This window comes from Oreochromis niloticus, linkage group LG13 (assembly GCF_001858045.2).
Source record: "Oreochromis niloticus isolate F11D_XX linkage group LG13, O_niloticus_UMD_NMBU, whole genome shotgun sequence".
Lineage (NCBI taxonomy): Eukaryota > Metazoa > Chordata > Actinopteri > Cichliformes > Cichlidae > Oreochromis > Oreochromis niloticus.
In genome coordinates this window covers 1,108,054-1,130,355 of record NC_031978.2, presented here as the reverse complement: position 1 = coordinate 1,130,355, position 22,302 = coordinate 1,108,054, and the positions used below count along the sequence as shown (strand labels likewise).

Here is a 22,302-nt window from a genome sequence, read left to right as displayed (position 1 = left end):
TGATCTGACATATTACAGCAAGTTTAAAGGACGAACAACTCTGAACACTGACACAGGAGTGTTGGAGATCAGGGACATGACTGCAGCGGACAATGCAGTGTATTCAGTGGAAATCAACAACCAGGTCCAGAGTCAGGTTTACAAGACTGTTGCGATTGAAGCAGTGCCCCAGCCTGAGGTGGAAGTGCAGCCGCTGACGTGTAGCTCAGCCTCAGAGAGCTGTAAACTGGTGTGTTGGGGAGACATTAGCAAAGCTGGGCCTGTCGAGTACTTCTGGAAGAAGGATGATGGAGAGTGGGAAGAGTTTGGAAGGAACACCATGGAACTCATCAATGATGAGGAAACAAAGCGAGTGGAAACTTTCTCCTGCAAAATAAAGAATCTGTTTAGTGAGAAAGAGAGCGAAGCCTTCTCCAATGTGTTCTTCCAAAGAAAACCAGCAAACAGTGACGATCTGCACTGTGGACTCTGGGTCATAACTTTAGGTGCTGTGATGAGATCTCTGGCGATCCTCGCACTCTTTGTGGTGGTTGTCTACTTTCTGTGTCAGAAACTACAGACTGGCTGTAAATGCAGAAAAAGTGATGATGATGATGATGCTGTTTAAAATGAACTGTCACCTTTGATTTCCTGATGAAGAGTAAAGCACATCAGCTCTACTGAGAGGGAAGTTCATGTTTAGCTTTGTTAAACTGCTCTGCTTCATTTCTACAGTACACATTATTTATCATACAGTTATGGTCAGCCATGTTTGTAGTTTTCTTTGGTTCATTTCTTGTATTTTTAGATTTTTTGGTTGTTCTCTGTCTTCAGTTAGTTTTGCTTCTTTATTTCAGTGTATTTATACTTCTTAATGTATTTCTCTTGGTATTCGTGTGTTTCCCACATATGCCCGTCATTCCTGCCCTCTTATTTATCTCGTCAGGATTCTGGACTTTCCTGTTTTTTGCTTTAAGAACTAAAAGCTCTGCTTTGGTTCATCATCCCCGTCTCACTGCTCCTGCATTTTAAACACTGTGATGAGGCAGAAAAAGGTGGAAATATTCAGATGTTGTGTGCTCAACCTGCACGAGCATCAGTTTTCATTCTGCAGACAGAGAGCTGAGATGATGATGATGATGATGATGATGGTGAAATGTTTTGTCCTGCAGTTGTGACACATGTTGATTGTACAGTGGAGGCTTTGCTGCTTGGCTGGTGATCACACCGTCACATTATCTCTGTTATGTGAGCTGTTCTGTAATAAATGTGTTTATTTGTCTCTGTCACTGCGAGTGAAACTTCCAGACAAAGAGTTTCATTCCTGAATCCTCACATAGGTGGAAGCGCCAATATTAAGAGGCATTTTTTATGTTTTGATTTATAAAGCTTGCCACCACTAGGGGGCATGCTGTCCCATCAATAGGCTATGCAGCTGTGAAAGCATGACTGCTGACAAAGGTTGAGGCACCAGTACATCCTCTGCATGCTGCTGCAGTATCACCACACAGTCACTTCTGTTTATGCCAGTCGTTAAAGAGCAGGAAGCTGCTGCAGTATTCTGCTGATGATAGATGATACTGCCACAGGTATCACACAGACTCCAGGTTTACAGCAGAGGCTCGTTTATGACTGAGCAGCCTCTCTGGGTCAGTCCTGAGCTCCAGAATTCAGATCTCAGCCTCCGAGAGCCCAACCAGCCCCCATCAGCTACTAAAGGAACAGTTCGCTCTCATGTCAGAAATGTCCTTTTTCTCTCTGAATCCATTCTTCCAAACATCTGTCTTTCCATCGGTACCATCACTAACGACGGTCAGTAGCGATAAAGGACGTGAAGCCGCCGTGACTTTAGGGGCTGTGATCATCTCTGTGATGGTCGTGCTGGTCTTTGGTCTGTGAATGTGAAAAATGATGATGCAGTTTAAAGCAAAGTGTTTGTTAAAGAAAGTGAACCGCTCACAAAGGCCTACATTACAGATGGAGTTTAGTTGCTGTGATCTGTTTTTCATCATTACTCAGTTTGGTCATTTGTTTTTTCTGCACCTTTGATGTTTTCATTTCCTGTTTTTGTCAGTTTTCCATAATTTGTGTTTGTAGCGCCCAGTTAGTTTTGCCCCGTCAGGTCTGTGGTTTTATACCACTGACTTTCTTGTGTCAGACTGATTTTTCATCTCTGTCCCTATTTATATTTTCTGCGAAGTGCCTTCAGGCTTCAATATTTTCAATATTTTCCATGATTTTTTTATTTCTTTGAACTTTGTATTAAAAACTCAGCTTTTAAAAATGATTCCTTCCTCCAGTGTCGTTTCTTCCTGCGACTGTTATACAGATCATGTTTACAAAGCAATTATTCATCTGTAACCTGACATGGAGACAAAAATATGGTGAGAGAGATCAGACACAGTTTACAGATGTACCTGTGACATCAGTGACCAAGAACAGCTTTGTGATGGATCCTATATCAGCAATTTAATGATCATTTCCTATTTTTAAAATAATTGTTCAGTAAACCTTTAATGTCCTGATGGGCAATAAGAGCCTCATTTATTGTTTCTGTCTTTACTGGGTAAAAATACTTAATGAGATTTACAGGAAAACTCTGATGTTCCCAGTGTGAGAATTTCCCATTTGATTTAACATCAGCCTTCAGTGATAGAAGTGAAGGCTATCAGTGATATTCAAAGCAGGCTCGTTACTTTTGGTTTGCATGATTTGAGGGAGTTTCAGCCCCATTTCATGTCACTGCTCCTGCTCATGTATCAATCACCAGGTAAACAGAGGCTAAACTGTGTCGGGGTTAAAGTGGGCCGGTGTTTTTAATTATTGGAATTTAACAACTGCAGGTGTCCATAAGTTTCGAATGCAATACTTCAACATCTAGCCCTACAGAAGAGCAGCGAGCATAAAGGGAGTAACGTTTTTTAAACACGTTTGTCTCACAGCGCGTCGCAGCTGAAGGTCCAGCTGCTGTAGTTCACAGGGAGAGACAAGAGAGAGAGCTAACGTCAATCAGAGATGGAGAAAGATAAGAACAACGGGACAGGAGAGGAAGAAGAGAGCTTAGAGTTAAAGCGAAGGACAGTCTTCAACTTTTGCTGGAGAATTTATTAACGGTATTATCTATACTTCTACTTAGATACAGAATGTCTGTGCTTTTGCCACGTCTGACTGATAGATGAGTTACTGTTAATAGTCACAGCAAGTGTTTCACATGGAAGTGAGAAAATGCAGCAGCTTTCCAAGACTTCAGCGAGTTTTATCAGTAAAAGCAAACATGTTATAAGAGAGATTTCCTCGTGTTGGTCAGCGTAAGTCTGTTTCATCTTTCTATATTTGGACGAATGAAACAACTTTAGTTTCAGCCAAACTGGAACAAATAAAACTGTGAAATAAACTAAATATCACCTGTTAGATTTCACTTGAGTGATTCTGAGAGCGCGCTGTCCTCAGGCCCCCCTCCCTCTGACTGTCTCTGCATTATTGGAATCATTTTCACACCATGGATTGGACGTTTGTGTAATAGCATGTTGTACCACATGATAAAGCAGTGTCAGTGTAAGGAGAGGACAGGTATCCTGATCACCTGTACAGCAAACGAGTGAACTTCAGAGAAGCTTTGACTGATGGAGACAGCTGCTAAAGGAGAGGAGGAAGTGACGACGAACTGGATGATGAAACTTTGTCTCGACCAGAAACATCAAACCCGAGTTAAAGTTGACGGCTGCACTCTGCTGACCGTCTTTACTGACAGCTCCAGGAAAGCTGCTGAGCGGGTGTTGCTCAGAATAATCACTCTAACTGAACTCTGGCTCTGAAACAATAATGAACAGCGACCAGGCTGGTGATCAGACTCTCAGTTATATCTAATGTACATGTGTAAATCTGACAGCTGGAGCTTTGGCTAACACGTCATAGATATATAATGTTTTCTATCTTTATTTGGAGTTTAAAGCAAAAACATGAATTAATTAGACATGAAGTTCTTCCAGTCCTTTGTTTTTTTTTTGGCTAACTTACTTTTAAAACACCTTGTTGATAAACTTCTGGAGAGTTTGGAGTTTGTTTTTCATCGTGACTGTAGACTGAGTTTTGTTATCATTTGTTTCTATGATTATTCTAGATTAACAGTAATATTCATATGTATCCATATGTTATCATACACACATAACTGATTATTGGGAGTTCTTTAACAGAGATTATTCTGTTTAGACTTCTTGCATGTCTTTCATTGGCCTTCCTGGTGTCTTCTTATATCTCATCTTTAAGTCGTTGTCTTTGGTTCTGTGCTCTGCTGTTTAGTCACTTCCTGTTGTGCTTGGCTCTTTGTTTACGTCTTTTGTCATTGTCTGTTCAGGAGTTTGTTCACAATCTTTTAGATTCACTTTAATTAAAACTTCGTTGTGCTTACTTTGTCTGCTTGCTGCATTTAGGGTCATTTTGGCAAAACTGTGAATCAGCACAGATTTGCCTTCTCTTTTAAAAATGTCACGATGAGACGCACTGTGCTCACTGAAGGAAACCACAGGCTGTACGGAAGAGGAAAAGGGTTTGAGACCTCTGACACGTGGTTTGCTGTCACTCCTGCACTGATCTGTGAACATGAAGACATCGGTGGGTTTCTGGCTCCTGGCTGTGCTGCTCTTAGCTGCATCCAGCTTCTCTCAGGCTCAGATTGTAAAGAAGTACTTTGAGGATGGCGACACGCTTCAGCTCAGCCCTCAGCCGGTCTCTGAAAAGATCACCAGCATCGTGTGGTATTGTGATGAGTACCTGCTGGCTGAGTGGGTGAAAGACTTGATTGAGCTGAGAGATCACATCTCGTTTAAAGGCCGAACAAATCTGAACACTGACACAGGAGTGTTGGAGATCAGGGACATGACTGCGGCAGACAGTGGAGTGTACTCAGTGGAGATCAACAACCAGGTCCAGAGTCGGGTTCATCAGGCTGTGAGGATTGAAGCAGTGCCTCAGCCTGTGGTGAGTGTGAGGCCGCTGTTGTGTAACTCAACCTCAAAGAGCTGCACACTGAGCTGTGACGGAGACGTCAGCAATGCTGGGCCTGTCGAGTATTTCTGGAAGATCGGAGATGGAGAGTGGAATCAGTCAGGAACGAACATGGAAATCATCAATAATGAGGAAACACAGCGTGTTACGAATTTCATCTGCAGGATGAAGAATCGAGTGAGTGAGAGAGACAGCAAACCTCTCCCTAACCCACTCTTCCAAATACCTTCCTTTCCATCTTCATCATCACCGACGACGGTCAGTGACGATACAGAGAGTGAACCGCTCACAAAGGCCCAGGTTACAAATGGAGTTTAGGCGCTGTGATCTCTGATGGTCGCGGTCTTCTTTGTGGTGGTCGTCCACCTGTTGAGGCAGAAATGAGAGATGCTCCACGTCTGTAAATGCAGTAAAGATGATGATGATGATGCAGTTTAAAGTCGAGTATCTCCTTTGATTTCCTGATGAAGATTAAAGTCTGTCTGCTCTCCTTAAACCAAAGTTGATGTTTGTTAGCTTGTAAAATGGTTCTGAGTTTTTGTATCTCCTTTGTCTGCACTTGTCATTGATATATTAGTTGCTCTTTCATCATTACTGATTATGGTAATTTGTTTTTTCTGCACCTTTGATGTTTTCACTTCCTGTTTTTGTCAGTTTTCCGTCCTTTGTGTTCGTAGCGCCCAGTTAGTTTCGCCCCCTCAGGTCTGTGGTTTTATACGTCTGACTGTCTTGTGTCAGACTGTTTTTTCATCTCTGTCCTTATTTATATTTTCTTTGAAGTGCCTTCAGGGTTCAATATTTTCCATGATTTTTTATTTTTTTGAACTTTGCATTTAAAACTCACATTTTAATAATTATTCTTGCCTCCAGTGTCGTTTCTTCCTGTGACTGTTATACAGATCATGTTTGCAAAGTAATTATTCATCTGTAACCTGTCATGGAGACAAAAATATGTTGAGAGATCAGACACGGTTTACAGATGTACCTGTGACATCAGTGACCAAGATAACAACAGCCTCATCTTTTTTTAAATAAAAAAATGTTTTTCCAGCAATTTAATGATTATTTCATGTTTTTTAAAATAAATGTTCAGCAAACCTTTAATGTCCTGACGGGCTATAAAAGGCAATTTTTTAAATATTTTTTTTAATTTTTATTCTCTTTAATAGAAGATTTAATTATTTCTGACTTTACTGGATAAAAATATTTAATGAGATCTACAGAAAAACTCTGCTTTGTGTGAGCATTTCCAATTTAAAGTTTTATCAGTGACCATAAACATGTTAGAAGAGAGATTTCCTCATGTTAGTCAGCTACATTTGAGATATTTCAGCTGTAAACCTGCTTCACCTCAGTGAATCATGTGCTGTGTTTACCTCCACTGAGAGGTGAGGGTCAGTGCGCTGGGAGCCGGCTGTTCACAGAGGGTCTCATGAGCTCTGACCGCCCGGTCAGCTGATCGCCCGGTCAGCTGATCGCTGGTTGTTAGGCTGACGGGACCTGACATCTCAGAAAACATCAGAGCACTTTTGCAAACGAGCTGCGTCTTGACAAACTGACCAGATGTTTGATGATTACAGCACCGGACTGTCGCCTAAGCAAACCTTAAAAGTGTATTTGAGCGTGACTGAACACATGATTCTTGGTGTTTTCTCTGTTTCCTTTGTAGCATTGTACGGTTTTGACCTTACGATATAAAGATCCTTCAGGCAACTGTTGTTGTGATTTGGTGATATATAAATAAAATGAATTGAACTGAACTGAGTATTTGGTGACCCAGAAATGGACAGTTTCAAATTTTCCTTGCAGTTTTGGGTGTTTTGCTCCGTCACTGCCACTTATGATTTCATTCTAAATACATTCCTGCTGCTCCGAGTCCTTCGCATCAGTCTATTACCTGGGATCGATCTGTCTTAATTTGCTGTGCAGAATAAACTATCAGTTTTAATAACCTGTAGCACAGGAACCATGAAATAATAGTGAAATAATTAAATATAACAAATACTATTTGTATTAATTGATTACAGGTTTATGGAATTGATTACTTATATATGAAATTAAATATTATTATTATTAAATATATGATTAAATATTTGACTCCTATTTTAATTATTTATTGAGACCTGTAATTCATTTTTTTCATGATGCATTTACTTTGATTTTGGCACTCTTTGCACTCCATATACCTGCTAGCTAGATTAAGTAATGTTAAATCTCAAAGTAAGTAAAAAAAAAAAAAAATGTGATGCAAGTGGAAGTTGTGTTTTTCTGTGCTGGGTCACAGTTACCTGAGTTAGTGGATGATCCGGCCTGCAGCGATTCATTAGGCTGCTTTAGTCTCTGTTTCTTTTTCACACTCCTTTATTAGTTTTGTGAATCTTTTCATGTCTCTTTAGCTGTGACAGCAGCAGGCACGCTTTGTGTCAGAAGTTGTGTTAAATGTGTATACAAGACATAAATATGGACTAAAAAGGATGATTCCTGTGGACTACAGCACAGTTCAGTTTGTAAAATGTGGACAGCTCAGTACTTTCCTTCTATTTCTATTGTGCATCAGTCATAATTTGTTTCTGTGAGTTTTCAGTTACAGGAATAATTCTGTTTTGAGAGTCTCGTCTCTCCATTATCTTTTTACATCTCATTGTTAGATCACTAACATTGTCTCTGTCTTTGGTGTTACGCTGTTAGGTCACTTCCTGTTTTGTTTTATGTCTAAAAACTGAGGTTATGAACTAAAGTGTAAATAAAAATGAAAAAACAAACATCTGGTGTGTATTTGAAACAGCACGGGGCTGACGTCTTTGCACAAGTGTTTTCATGATCAGACTGAAAGATCCCACAGTGAGTGCAGTGGGCATTGTGTTAATAAGGAAATCCTCTTCCTCCGTTACATAACAGGAAAAGGGTGTAGGACCTCTGAAACGTGGTTTGCTGTCACTTCTACACTGATCTGTGAACATGAAGACATCGGCTGGTTTCTGGCTCCTGGCTGTGCTGCTCATAGCTGCAACCAGCTTCTCTCAGACGTACTTCAAGGTTGGTGACACACTTCAGCTCAGCCCTCAGCCGGTCTCTGCAGAGATCACCAGCATCCTGTGGAAATACGATAAAAACCTGCTGGCTGACTGGCAGAAAGGCTTGATTGATCTGACATATTACAGCAAGTTTAAAGGCCGAACCACTCTGAACACTGACACAGGAGTGTTGGAGATCAGGGACATGACTGCAGAGGACAGTGGACTGTATTCAGTGGAGATCAACAACCAGGTCCAGAGTCAGGTTTATCAGACTGTGGAGATCGAAGATGTGCCCCAGCCTGAGGTGGAAGTGAGGCCGCTGTCGTGTAGCTCAGCCTCACCTAACTGTAAACTGGTGTGTGAGGGAGACGTTAGCAAAGCCGGGCCTGTCGAGTACTTCTGGAAGAAGGATGGAGTGTGGGAAAAGTCTCAAATAAACACCATGGAGATCTCCAATGAAACAAAGAGTGTGAAAAATTTCTCCTGCAGGATAAAGAATCTGTTTAGTGAGAAAGACAGCAAACACTTACCAAATCCTTTGTACCAGGAGGAAAAGCCCGAGGAGCCACGTCCACTTGGGTCTTGAGATCTCCTCCAATAAAACAAAGAGTGTGGAAACTTTCTCCTGCAGAATAAAGAATCGAGTGAGTGAGAGAGACAGCAAACCTCTCCCTAACCCATTCTTCCATCTGTACCATCACTAACGACGGTCAGTAATGATAAAGAACGTGAAGCCCCTGTGACTTTAGGCGCTGTGATCTCTGGGGTTGCGGGGGTCTTTGTGGTGGTCGTCCACCTGCTGAGGCAGAAACAAGAGATGCTCCACGTCTGTAAATGCAGTAAAAGTGATGATGATGCAGTTTAAACTCAAGTATCTCCTTTGATTTCCTGATGAAGATTAGAGTCTGTCTGCTCTCCTTAAACCAAAGTTCATGTTTGTTAGCTTTGATGTTTTCATTTCCTGTTTTTGTCAGTTTTCTGTCCTTCGTGTTCGTAGCGCCCAGTTAGTTTCGCCCCCTCAGGTCTGTGGTTTTATACGTCTGACTTTCTTGTGTCAGACTGTTTTTTCATCTCTGTCCTTATTTATATTTTCTGTGAAGTGCCTTCAGGGTTCAATATTTTCCATGATTTTTTATTTCTTTGAACTTTGTATTTAAAACTCACATTTTAATAATTATTGTTGCCTCCAGTGTCGTTTCTTCCTGCGACTCTTATACAGATCGTGTTCAGAAAGTAATTATTTATCTGTAATTATGACCATTTCATGTTTTTAAAATGATTGTTCAGTAAAATCTTAATGTCCTGATGAGCCGTATCACTCTGATTTTCACAGATTTCTTTAATTTCCACTTTACTGGATAAAATTCTTAGATTTGCAGAAAAACTTTGTGTGAGCATTTCCAATTTAAAGTTTTATCGCTGACCATAAACACGTTAGAAGAGAGATTTCCTCATGTTAGTCAGCTACATTTAACACTCAAGATTCTTTATTTGTCACATGCGCAGTTATACGAGTACAACACAACGCTCCTCGACGGTGCAAAAAGAGAACATTAAATACAGTAAGTGAAAACATACAAGGAGGACATTATGTGCAGTAAGTGAGTGGCTTATATACATTAATAAAATAAAATAAAACAATCTGGAAATTTAAGTTGAAAATCAGAGAATGTACATTATGTGAGTGGGTGTTAAAGTGTCTTGTGCTGTAGTGAGGCCAGAAAAATCAGGCATGATATGAGAATCTGGTAAGAATAAGTCCTGTCTCAGTCACTTATGGATGCTGGGGGGAGGGGCATGTCCTGACTTAGGACAGGGATGGCCTGAGGATAGAAGCTCCTCTTGAGCCTCTCAGTTCTTGCTCCGATAGTGTGGAACCTTGTGTCTGATTGCAGAAGTTGGAACAGTTTATTGCTGGGATGGGACGGGTCCTTCAATATCTGAGCTGCTGTGGACCAGCATCTCCTCGTGAAAATGTCCTGTAGCAAGGGGAGAGCAGCTGCTCTCTGAAGAGTTTTTTTTATCCTTAACACAGCTGTTCCCAAACCAGGATGAGATGTTCTGTGTGAGGATGCTTTCCACAGCGCCTGCATAGAAAGTCCTGAGATATGGTACAGGCGCTGCCTAGCCTTTTTGGACTGGACCTAAATGTGGGGAGACCATGTCAGGTCAGACGAGATGCTATTAGGTATTATATTAGGTATCTGGTCTCTAAGTCTGACGTCATTACCCTTTTCCGGGTCCAAACTCCGCCGCTGTTTGTACTCATAGCTTCGCTCTGCTAAGAAGTATGTGTGCTTTTACAAAGGCCATTAAGCCTCGGGATTTACACTCTTCCTGACACAGATATGTGAAGAATGAAGGGACCCTGCAGTGAAACTTAGAGCTGAACCTCTGACTGAGTGCCTGTTTCCTCAGTCTGACCACCTGTTGAAGGTAACGTGCTAACATGGCTAACGCTAGCATCACCTCATATTTTAAGGTCATCTTAGCTTATGAAAATGTTACGTCGCAGCTGTACGAGCTAGCTAGGTGTTTTCTTCACAAATAAAGCTGAAGCAATATTAGAACCAGCACTGAGCCCTGTTACATTCATACAGTGTTAGAGCAATGGCTGCTACCTACAGCCTTTAAACTAGCGATTAAAATGCTGACAGTAAACTCGTCAGTCCAGATGTTACCACATTACTTTGTGATACTTAGAGTTAAAACAGCTGAGACAGGCTGATTAAAATAACAGCTGTCAGTTCTCTCATTTCTTATATTATCTTCAGTCTTAGCAGAGGGCAGTGACACTGTTTGTTTAACCCCAAAAGATGATTCTGTTCATCTGGATGTACCTTTTTTGGATGAGTGATGAAACGTTTCTCCCACTAAAAAAGGTACGTCCAGATAAACAGAATCAGCTTTTAAAGATTTCCTTACCTGGATGATTGAGCATGCACCAAGACACTGTTGATTTAGTGTCATAAGTCAGTGCAAACATTTCTGGCCTCTTATCAATTAGATTTCTCAATCTAAAAAGTGAATGCATTTAAAGCAGGAACTGCACACCTAGCCATCAAACATTTGGCAGCATGAGTACTAAAAATTCCACAAGCACCACACCACATTTGTCATATGTAGTTCCATTTTGTACAGGACATTGTTGAAATTATAAACTATATATCCTAGTTATCCACTTGTCAGTAATTTTTGAGTAAATGGATGTCAGTGATAAATCAGTGGTGATTCACCTGCAAATGTTTTTAGCAAAGATTGTTTATGGTAGAGTTCATCAGCAGCTGTGAGGAGACGCATTTGAATATCTTCTGGCTCCACTTTTCCTAACCTGGAAGCTGAGGATGGCTGATTCCTGAGAAGGACACAAACCTCAGTGCTTATCATGGGTGTAACATCCTCTGTGCAGCAATTCCAGAGAGAGAGAGCAACGACCACTGATTAAGACCAGACAGAAATCTGTCCCTTTCTGGCAGCTGTGGAAACTTCCAATAGGAAAGTTTGCATTCTTAGAACAATGCTGGCTCATGTGTGATGTGTCATTAGAGAAAACACAAATAAGAAAAAACAGATTTTCAAAAACACAAGGGAAGTGTCTCCAGGGAGACAATAAGCTGACGGACCAGTTGCAGGAACCCAAAACATGGTGGGTATGTTTTTATCATGATTCATATAATACGATGACGGATTGATTTTTAGGCTAATAATTAGGCTAACACACTTACCTCTCATCTTTTGTTTCCTCACAAAACCGATAGATCCTCCACTCCTCCCAGCACAATTCTTAGCATATTTTGGTTCCTGCAACTGGTCCGTCAGGTTATTGTCTCCCCAGAAACACTTCCCTTGTGCTTTTGGAAATCTGTTTTTTCCTATTTCTGTTGTGTTTTGTGTGCTTTTGCAGCATTTTTCTTATTGCTGGTGTTTTCTTAAGTTGCAGTCTGTTTGGCCTCTCAGGGCCACCGTATGAAACAGTGTGATCATCGAACATTTTAGTGCAAAGAATAACAAACCCACTGGACTCACAATACCTCCATGCTTATTTACTGTCCATCTCGTTCAGACAGTCACTTAGACAAACTAGCCTGTTCACATTTTCAGGGCAGCTCTCTTTTTTGTTACTATGTGACCTGTAAGTGAGAACAGTCTCTCACATGGGACAGAAGTGGCAGGACTAATCAAATACTTACAGGCCAGGCCAGACAGCTGAGGGTGGTCCCTGTTCGACTGGACCACCACTGCAGTGGGCAGTCTGTCTCACTGATGGTGGATTCTGCTCTGTACAAACTCAGGGCCCCGTTACACAGAGCTTGAGTCTGAAGACAATGAAGAGAGGAGGAGGATCTTTCTTTGGTGGCTCCTTTGTGGTGGCATCTTTACACTGTTCCTGCAGCAGGGCCTCAAGGCTGGTTCTTACCTCTTCTTGCTCTCCTCTTACAAACAACTTTAAATCCTTAAAGCGTGGGTCAGTAGGAGAATTTTTGTGTGTATGTATATATATATAAATGCAAACTGTATTTTTCAGACCATAAGGCGCATTAAGCGAAACAAAACAGTCAGATAAGTCAAACTTTGCTCAACTCATTCTTCTTGCTTCCAAAACAAACTGATGTATATTTGAAACAGGTCCAGAGTCGGGTTTATAAGACAGTGGCGATGGAAGACGTGCCTCAGCCTGTGGTGAGTGTGAGGCCGCTGGTGTGTAGCTCAGCCTCAAAGAGCTGCACACTGAGCTGTGACGGAGACGTCAGCGCTGCTGGGCCTGTCGAGTATTTCTGGAAGATCCGAGATGGAGAAGATCAGGAACAAACATGGAGATCATCAGTGATGAGGAAACACAGCGTGTTACGAATTTCACCTGCAGGATGAAGAACCCAGTGAGAGAGACAGCAAACCTCTCCCTAACCCACTCTTCCATATCCCTTCCTTTCCATCTTCATCATCACCGACGACGGTCAGTGATGATACAGAGAGTGAAGCTCCCGTGATTTTAGGCGTTGTGATTGGCTCTCTGGCGACCGTGGTGGCGTTTTGTCTGTAGTGATGAAACACTTTGAAGTTGAGTGTGACCTTTCATTTCCTGATCACGTTTAAAGCCTGTCTGCTCTCCTGAAGTTTGTTAAGCTCTTCTGTTTATTTACACACTAATAATCATCATGGTCGGCCATGTTTGTAGTTTTTGTTCGGTTCTCTTTTCTTCTTTTAGAAACTTCTTATCATCTCAGTTTACATTTATCTTTGCTGTTTCACTTCCTCCTCATTTCTATAATTTGTTTTTTCTGCACCTTTGATGATGTTTTTCACTTCCTGGCTTTATAAGTTTCCCCCGTTGTGTCGGTCACATCCTCAGTTATTTTGACTTGCTCAGTTTTTTGGTTTTATACCTCTGACTTTCTCCTCTGTTCGTCGTTTTTTTCCTCTCTGTCCCTGTTTATATTTTCTTTGAACAGCCTTGTGGATTCTGTAATTTCCATGATTTTCTTTTATTCTGTATTAAAAACTCGCCTTTGCTCGCTGTCCCTGCCTCCAGTGTCCTTTCCTCCTGCTGTTAGATGGATTATTTTCTAAAGGTAAGCCACCCGTCGATAGTTTCATTCCAGGTTCACGTCCACAGAATCAAAGTCTGTAGCTCCATACACAGAATTAAGCTTAACGAGCAGTGATGAGTATGCCCAATCTCTGCACCAATCAGAAGACTCTGCTCATCTGTCACTTCAGTCAAGCATGTTCTGTCCAATCACAGCAGGAGAGGAAGAGACGGAGCAGATTTTATTACTCGGATCCAAAAGTTAAACCTGTCAGAGAGCTGGATCACAGGTCCCTGAGTTAATGGACGATCAGGCCTGCTGTGATTCCTCAGTGAACATTTTCCTCTAATCTCTGTTTCTTCTTTTTTGTTTTTTAGTTTTGGGGATTTTTTTAATCCACTAAAACAAATAATAATTAGTCTGCTGGGGTAATTACTTCTTATGTCTTTGAGCCTTTAATAATAGGAAGCTAGCTTTAGGTTCAGGTTGAAAATGTGTGTCTAAGACAAAAGCAACTCATAACTCATCGAGATCGAATCTGAAATCCAGAGAAATTTAGTGGAAATTCAAGTTGACTAAATGATGACTGCTGACATTAGAAAACATATTTTATATAAATTGTGATGCCACGGTGAATGGAGGTATCAGAACGGCTACATCTCACACAGGATCACCAAAAGTCGACGACAGAAGGAAACTGAAGGAGTACAGAAAAGAGGGAAAGCGTTTTCTGAACATGGAGGAATATTCCAGCATGTTTATAGACTGTTCATAAGAAGCATCCCAGCCTGAGGCGATACTCATGCTGTCAGCATGTAACTGTCCTGGAAACACTGAAGCTGGACCCGTCAGGGATTTCTGGGAGACGGGAGATGGAGAGTGGGAGGAGATGTGGCAATCCTCAATTCTTAGAAAATACAGCATGTTAAAAATGTCTCCTGCAGAATGAAGAGCTGAGAACGTGAGAAAGACACCTGGAGAATAATCCAGGGTGTCCACTTTCAGTTTCAGTTGCTGTGACGAGATCCTCGGTGACGCTGCCAGTTTCCCTGGTGGTCCTCTACTTTTTTTTGCATCAGACACAAAAGTTCAGAGGCTGTTGGATTGATGTGCAGTCGACAGCTCAGACCTCAATACCAGCAAGACAAAAGAGCTGGTAGTCGACTTTAGAAGGAGGAAATCTGAGCTGCAGCCCAGACTGAATTATAAAGCTAATAAACGTGCTGGATGAGGACTGGAGTACAGGAGGTGAGAATACTTTATGATCCATGTGTGTTCAATTTATAAGATTAAAACACTGGAAAACCTGCAGCTAACCAAATAAATACCTAATTTTTTAGCCATAATGATTAATGTTTAATAGGAAATGTTTAATATCTCATAAAAAGCAGAGGCTACATTCATACTCTCATGTGTGTTATGCACTGGGCTGATTTCCTTTTCACAGCTATGACACTCACTGCACTCACTTAGTAAACCACAAAGAGTAGAGAAAAGGAAAAGAGTCTAACACCCCTCGAAGAGTTTGTGTCACTTCTACACTGATCTGTGAACATGGAGACGTCGGCTGGTTTCTGGCTCCTGGCTGTGCTGCTCTTAGCTGTAACCAGCTTCTCTCAGGCCCAGAGTGTACAGAGGTACTTCAAGGCTGGTGGCACACTTCAGCTCAGCCCTCAGCCGGTCTCTGCACAGATCACCAGCATCGTGTGGAAATATGATAAAAATCTGCTGGCTGAGTGGGTGAAAGGCTTGATTGATCTGACATATTACAGCAGGTTTAAAGGACGGACCACTCTGAACACTGACACAGGAGTGTTAGAGATCAGGAACATGACTGCAGCGGAGACTGGACTGTATTCAGTGGAGATCAACACCCAGGTCCAGAGTCAGGTTTATAAGATTGTGGAGATCGAAGATGTGCCCCAGCCTGAGGTGAAAGTGACGCTGTTGTGTAACTCAACCTCAGAGAGCTGTAAACTGGTGTGTGAGGGAGATGTTAACAAAGCTGGGCCTCTCGAGTACTTCTGGAAGAAGGATGATGGAGAGTGGGAGCAGTCAGGACAGAAGATGGAGGTCCTCAATAATGAAGAAACACAGCGTGTGAAAACTTTCTCCTGCAGGATGAAGAACCTGGTGAGTGAGAGCGACAGCGAGCCCATCGATAATCCGCTCTACCAGGAGAAAACCCCAGACTGTGGACTCTGTGTCACACTTTTAGATGCTGTGATGAGATCCCTGGCAGTTCTGGCTCCGTGTTGGGCGGCTGTGTGTTTGTGGACAAAACGAAAGACTCTTTGTAAATGCAGAAACACACACAGCTGAAGCTGAACCACTGCCTTAATTTCCTGGTGTAGATAAAAGTGTGTTGATAATATTTTGCCTTTTAAAGCTGACGTTCAATAATTCTGTTGTAATAATCATCAGATAAAGCTCAGTTTGGTCTGTCATGTGTGTGCAGACTGTTTGCTGTGGCTGTTTTTATAAGCCTGGGTTTCTGTTGTAACAGCTTGGTTTGGTTCATCGAGGAGTCTGCTGTTATGCACAGTGTCCTCTCCTGCAGCAGCAGTGTCCACAGAGAGAACAGCTCCACTTTAGAGTTGTATCTGTGTGGGCTCAGATCACACATACAGGTTCAAAGAGCATCACTGGCAAATTTTTTTTTATCTACAACTATTTCCTTTCTGAAGCATTGAAGCTTGTATTGAAAAACGGTTCATTACTCGAAGTTTTTCAGCTCAGCGCTCTTTGGTGACATCTGCTGGTCAAATATATGAAGCGCAGCTTGAATCTACAACATAATGAACTGCTTCATTGTGATTTCCCACAGAGCTGAAGTGACAGCTTCTGTTTAACATCATGACAGTTCTGTGTGAGATCGGGCTGATGTGGTGCTTTGAGCATGTGTGTGAAAAAATGATGTCTATTTTAATAATAATAATTAATAATAATAAATAATAAAATGATGTCTATTTTAATAATAATAATTAATAATAATAAATAATAAAATGATGTCTATTTTAATAATAACTCATTTTCATGAATAAACCTTCCTTCTTTAAACATGCGCCGTGGTTTGTTCTCACTTTGCTTGTGACTTCTTGCTGTTTTTCTTTTACTAATAAGAAAATCACTTTATATAACAATGTACAACACAATATAATAAACTGGGAGTATGCTTGTGCTGTGGGGTCCCTGCAGCCATGTGATAATGTAATTAACCAGTGGTTATACATGTATAGGTGGTTAGCACTGTTGCCTCACAGCTAGAAGGTCCTGAATTCAATTCCTCCATCAGGCCGGGGTCTTTCTTTTCCCCGCGAACCTGAAAAGGATAAGCAGCTGGACGTATAATGTGTGTCTTAAGTACATTTTAGACCACCAGCATCTGTCTGTGTATGTGGCCTGCCTTCTGCTCCAAGGACAAAAATCTAAATATTTTATTAGACTTTTGTTCAAATACCTGGTTAACTCCAGCAGGTCTTCAAGGTTACTGACAGCTTATTCTGAAACCGTGAACATTGCTTCGTGCCAAACATCTCTGGATCTAATCTGGAAGTTGTTATCTGAACACAACTCGACCAACATTGTGTGACCGACACCACATCAGCCAAAGCTTCCTGTCACAACCAGGAGCCCAGCCACCACGTCTCCCTCCACCTCCACCTGCACCACCGTGGTCAATCTTATGACAGATGAGCCGGCTCTGTGCCACTTCTCTGAACATACCACTGATCCTAAAACGCTGAAACAGAACAAACCACGCGTACTCTCAGCTAACACAGCAGATCTAATAACTCCTGCTGTGTTTGTTTGAACAGCCCTCAGGGTTGGGATTTCCTGGAGTCTGAAAACACTGTAGTACCAAAGAGCCAAAAGTCACACCCCACCACAAACATACTGATGTAAAGGAACATGCAACAAACACCAAATTACCTTTTCTATCCACTTTTACAACCAGTAGAACTTAATCTGCTTTGTGTATTCAGGATTGGCACCAGACAGGAACCCAGCATTTACAGCGGGGCAGTCAGCTTACTCAGCCTACTTCTTCATATAATCACAGACACTATATTCATGTCCTCATGTGTGTTATGCACTGGGCTGACTTCCTTGTCACAACTGTTTTCATGATCATGCTTCCCTCAAAAGAAAACCACAAAGATTAGAGAAAAGGAAGCTTAAAGACTGCTGCAGAGACTCACTTCTGCACTGATCTGTGAACATGGAGACATCGGCTGGTTTCTGGCTCCTGGCTGTGCTGCTCTTGGCTGCAACCAGCTTCTCTCAGGATCAGGCTGTGAAGTACTTCAAGGTTGGCGGCACACTTCAGCTCAGACCTCAGCAGGTCTCTGCAATTCAATTCAATTCAATTTTATTTATATAGCGCCAAATCACAACAAAAGTCGCCTCAAGGCGCTTTATATTGTACAGTAGATAGCACAATAATAAATACAGAGAAAAGCCCAACAATCATATGACCCCCTATGAGCAAGCACTTTGGCGACAGTGGGAAGGAAAAACTCCCTTTTAACAGGAAGAAACCTCCGGCAGAACCAGGCTCAGGGAGGGGCGGCCATCTGCTGCGACCGGTTGGGGTGAGAGAAGGAAGACAGGATAAAGACATGCTGTGGAAGAGAGACAGAGATTAATAACAGATATGATTCGATGCAGAGAGGTCTATTAACACATAGTGAGTGAGAAAGGTGACTGGAAGGGAAAAACTCAATGCATCATGGGAATCCCCGGCAGCCTACGTCTATTGCAGCATAACTAAGGGAGGATTCAGGGTCACCTGGTCCAGCCCTAACTATATGCTTTAGCAAAAAGGAAAGTTTTAAGCCTAATCTTGAAAGTAGAGATAGTGTCTGTCTCCCGAATCCAAACTGGAAGCTGGTTCCACAGAAGAGGGGCCTGAAAACTGAAGGCTCTGCCTCCCATTCTACTTTTAAATACTCTAGGAACAACAAGTAGGCCTGCAGTGTGAGAGCGAAGTGCTCTAATAGGGTGATATGGTACTACAAGGTCATTAAGATAAGATGGGGCCTGATTATTTAAGACCTTGTATGTGAGGAGCAGGATTTTGAATTCAATTCTGGATTTAACAGGAAGCCAATGAAGGGAAGCCAAAACAGGAGAAATATGCTCTCTCTTTCTAGTCCCTGTCAGGACTCTTGCTGCAGCATTTTGGATTAACTGAAGGCTTTTCAGGGAGTTTTTAGGACATCCTGATAATAGTGAATTACAGTAGTCCAGCCTGGAAGTAATAAATGCATGAACTAGTTTTTCAGCATCACTCTGAGACAGGATATTTCTAATTTTAGAGATGTTGCACAAATGGAAGAAAGCAGTCTTACATATTTGTTTAATATGTGCATTGAAGGACATGTCCTGGTCAAAAATGACTCCAAGGTTCCTCACAGTGTTACTGGAGGCCAAGGTAATGCCATCCAGAGTAAGAATCTGCTTAGATACCATAGTTCTAAGATTTTCAGGGCCGAGTACAATAACCTCAGTTTTATCTGAATTAAGAAGCAGAAAGTTAGCGGCCATCCAGGTCTTTATGTCTTTAAGACATTCCTGCAGTTTCACTAATTGGTGTGTGTTACCTGGCTTCATGGATAGATAGAGCTGCGTGTCATCTGCATAGCAGTGAAAATTTATGCTATGTCTTCTAATGATGCTGCCTAAGGGAAGCATGTATAATGTAAACAGAATTGGTCCTAGCACTGAACCCTGTGGAACACCATATTTAACCTTAGTGTCTGAAGAGGACTCTCCATTTACTTGAACAAATTGGAGTCTATTAGATAGATATGATACAAACCACTGCAGTGCAGTACCTGTAATACCTACAGCATGTTCTAATCGCTCTAATAGGATATTATGGTCAACAGTATCAAACGCAGCACTGAGGTCTAGCAGGACAAGCACAGAGATGAGTCCACTGTCAGAGGCCATAAGAAGATCATTTGTAACCGTCACTAAAGCTGTTTCTGTGCTGTGATGAGCTCTGAAACCTGACTGAAACTCTTCAAATAAGCCATTCCTCTGCAGATGATCTGTTAGCTGTTTGACAACTACTCTTTCAAGGATTTTTGATATGAAAGGAAGGTTGGAGATTGGCCTATAATTAGCTAAGACAGCTGGGTCTAGAGATGCTTTTTAAGTAAAGGTTTAACTACAGCCAGCTTGAAGGCCTGTGGTACATAGCCGATTATTAGAGAGAGGTTGATCATATTTAAGATCGAAGAATTAATTAATGGCAGGACTTCTTTGAGCAGTTTTGTAGGAATGGGGTCTAAAAAACACGTTGATGGTTTGGAGGAATTAATTATTGAAGTTAACTCAGAAAGATCAATTGGAGAAAAAGAGTCTAACTTAACATCGATGGTACTAAAAGTAGCTGTAGATAATATTACATCTGTGGGATGATTATTGGTAATTTTTTCTCTAATGATAAAAATTTTATTTGTGAAGAAGTTCATGAAGTCATTACTAGTTAACGTTAAAGGGATGGTTGGCTCAGTAGAGCTCTGACTGTTTGTCAGCCTGGCTACAGTGCTGAAGAGAAACCTGGGGTTGTTCTTATTTTCTTCAATCAGTGACGAATAGTAAGATGTTCTGGCTTTGCGGAGGGCTTTCTTATAAAGTAGCAAACTATTTCTCCAGGCTAAATGATGATCCTCTAAATTTGTGACACGCCATTTCCTCTCCAGCTTACGAGTTATCTGCTTTAGGCTACGTGTTTGAGAATTATACCACGGAGTCAGGGACTTTGGATTTGAGGTCTTAGTTTTCACAGGAGCTACAGTATCCAGAGTCGTACGTAGTGAGGAGGTAAAATTATTAACAAGATAATCGACCTCTGTTGGAGTAGCGTTCAGATAGCTGCTCTGCTCTATGTTGGTACAGGGCATTGAAGAAGATAACAGTGGGTGGATTATATTCTTAAACTTAGTTACAGCACTTTCAGAAAGACATCTACTTTGATAAAGTCTACTCTCCACTGCTGTGTAATCAATTATTGTAAATGTAAATGTTATCAGGAAATGATCAGACAGCAGAGGGTTTTCAGGAAACACTGTTAAATGTTCAGTTTCTATGCCATATGTTAAAACAAGATCTAGAGTGTGATTAAAGTGGTGGGTGGGTTCTTTTACATTTTGACAGAAGCCAATTGAGTCTAATAACAGATTAAATGCCATGTTGAGGCTGTCATTTTTAGCATCTACATGGATGTTAAAATCACCCACAATAATTATTTTATCTGAGCTGAGCACTAAATCAGATAAAAAGTCTGAGAAATCAGAGAGAAACTCTGTGTAAGGCCCAGGTGGACGATAGATGGTAACAAGTAAGACTGGTTTCTGAGTTTTACAGCTGGGGTGGACGAGGCTAAGCATCAGGCTTTCAAATGAATTAAAAGTCTGTCTTGGTCTTTCGTTAATTAATAGACTGGTGTGAAAAATTGCTGCCACACCGCCCCTCGGCCTGTGCTTCGAGGTTTCTGGTAGTTAGAATGACTCGGGGGTGTTGATTCATTTAAACTAACATACTCATCCAGCTGCAACCAGGTTTCTGTAAGGCAGAGTAAATCGATTTGTTGATCAATTATTAAGTCATGTACTAACAGAGACTTGGAGGAGAGAGACCTAATATTTAATAATCCACATTTCACTGTTTTACTCTTTGGTTCAGATGTGGATACTGTATTGTTCTTTCTTTGTGATTTTTTATGTTTAAGTTGTTTATTGCTGGTTTTTAGTTTGTTTTTTGTCTTTTTGGGAGCTGACACAGTCTCAATGGAGATGGGTTTTTGGGGGGGTAGCAGGAGGAGAGAAGCTGCAGAGAGGCGTGTAAGACTGCAACTCTGCTTCCTGGTCCCAACTCTGGATAGTCAGAGATCACCAGCATCGTGTGGAAATACGACAAGTATCTGCTGGCTGAGTGGGTGAAAGACTCGATTCCTCTGACATATTACAGCAAGTTTAAAGGACGAACCACTCTGAACACTGACACAGGAGTGTTGGAGATCAGAGACATGACTGCGGCGGACACTGGACTGTATTCAGTGGAGATCAACAACCAGGTCCAGAGTCGGGTTTATAAGACAGTGGCAGTCGAAGCAGTGCCCCAGCCTGTGGTGAGTGTGAGGCCGCTGTTGTGTAACTCAACCTCAAAGAGCTGCACACTGAGCTGTGACGGAGACGTCAGCAATGCTGGGCCTGTCGAGTATTTCTGGAAGATCGGAGATGGAGAGTGGAAGCAGTCAGGAACGAACATGGAAATCATCGGTGATGAGGAAACACAGCGTGTCCCAACTTTCTCCTGCAGGATGAAGAATCGAGTGAGTGAGAGAGACAGCAAACCTCTCTTTAACCCACTCTTCCAAATAAAACCTGCAGACTGTGGACACTGGATGATAGTTTTAGGTGCTGTGATGAGATCTCTGGCGATCGTGGCGCTCTTTGTTGCCGTCGTCTACTTTTTGTGCCAGAAACTGCTCTCTGTCTGTGTCTGTAAACACAGAAAAGGTCATAATGATGCAGTTTAATGTTGACTATCACCTTTGGTTTCCTGGTGAAGACTAAAGCATGTCAGCTGTCCTGAAAGTTCACATTTATTTGCTCATAAAACTCTTCTGCTTATTTTCTATAGCAATGATAATCACCAGGCTGTCATGGCCATGGTCTGCCATGTTTGTAGTTTCCTCTGTTCTTGTGCCTTTTACAGTATTTGCATTTGTCTGTTTCTCCTCTTTAAACCAGTAAGTA

At 41.6% G+C, this 22,302-nt stretch overlaps 2 protein-coding genes and 1 long non-coding RNA gene across 6 annotated transcripts in view; all 3 read left to right on the top strand.

Moving 5' to 3' along the window:
• LOC102077403 (CD48 antigen) overlaps nucleotides 1–9,177 on the top strand; it is a 19,640-nt gene extending 10,463 nt beyond the window's left edge. For 2 of the 3 annotated variants that reach the window (XM_025897242.1, XM_025897241.1), the window contains exon 2: nucleotides 8,020–9,177. In XM_025897242.1, coding sequence (XP_025753027.1) covers nucleotides 8,020–8,586 — 567 coding nt within the window. In that variant the 3' untranslated portion in view covers nucleotides 8,587–9,177. Of the gene's footprint in view, nucleotides 1–437; nucleotides 724–8,019 lie in introns of those variants that run through there. The other variant, XM_025897240.1, reaches the window with a different exon arrangement.
• On the top strand, nucleotides 4,206–22,302 carry LOC100705186 (uncharacterized). 2 transcript variants are annotated; one of them, XM_025897243.1, is made up of 2 exons: nucleotides 4,206–4,967; nucleotides 21,683–22,302. In XM_025897243.1, the coding sequence occupies exons 1-2, from the start codon at nucleotides 4,579–4,581 to the stop codon at nucleotides 22,080–22,082; spliced, it is 789 nt and encodes a 262-aa protein (XP_025753028.1). In that variant the 5' UTR covers nucleotides 4,206–4,578; the 3' UTR covers nucleotides 22,083–22,302. The 2 variants fall into 2 exon arrangements, with proteins under 2 accessions (XP_025753028.1, XP_013119813.1); XM_013264359.2 differs by lacking the exon at nucleotides 4,206–4,967 and adding an exon at nucleotides 15,074–15,214 and having other exon boundaries at nucleotides 21,426–22,302.
• LOC112841917 (uncharacterized) lies at nucleotides 11,622–13,517 on the top strand. Its single transcript, XR_003213392.1, has 2 exons — nucleotides 11,622–12,465; nucleotides 12,627–13,517. It is a non-coding gene; the product is annotated as an uncharacterized LOC112841917 (long non-coding RNA).

Excerpts from the sequence above, each read along its gene's own strand:
- LOC100705186 (XM_025897243.1), top strand. The coding sequence starts at position 4,579 with ATGAAGACATCGGTGGGTTTCTGGCTCCTGGCTGTGCTGCTCTTAGCT. Across the intron at positions 4,968-21,682 it reads CAGCCTGTGGTGAGTGTGAG|GCCGCTGTTGTGTAACTCAA; the intron begins GCCGCTGTTGTG and ends GGTGAGTGTGAG.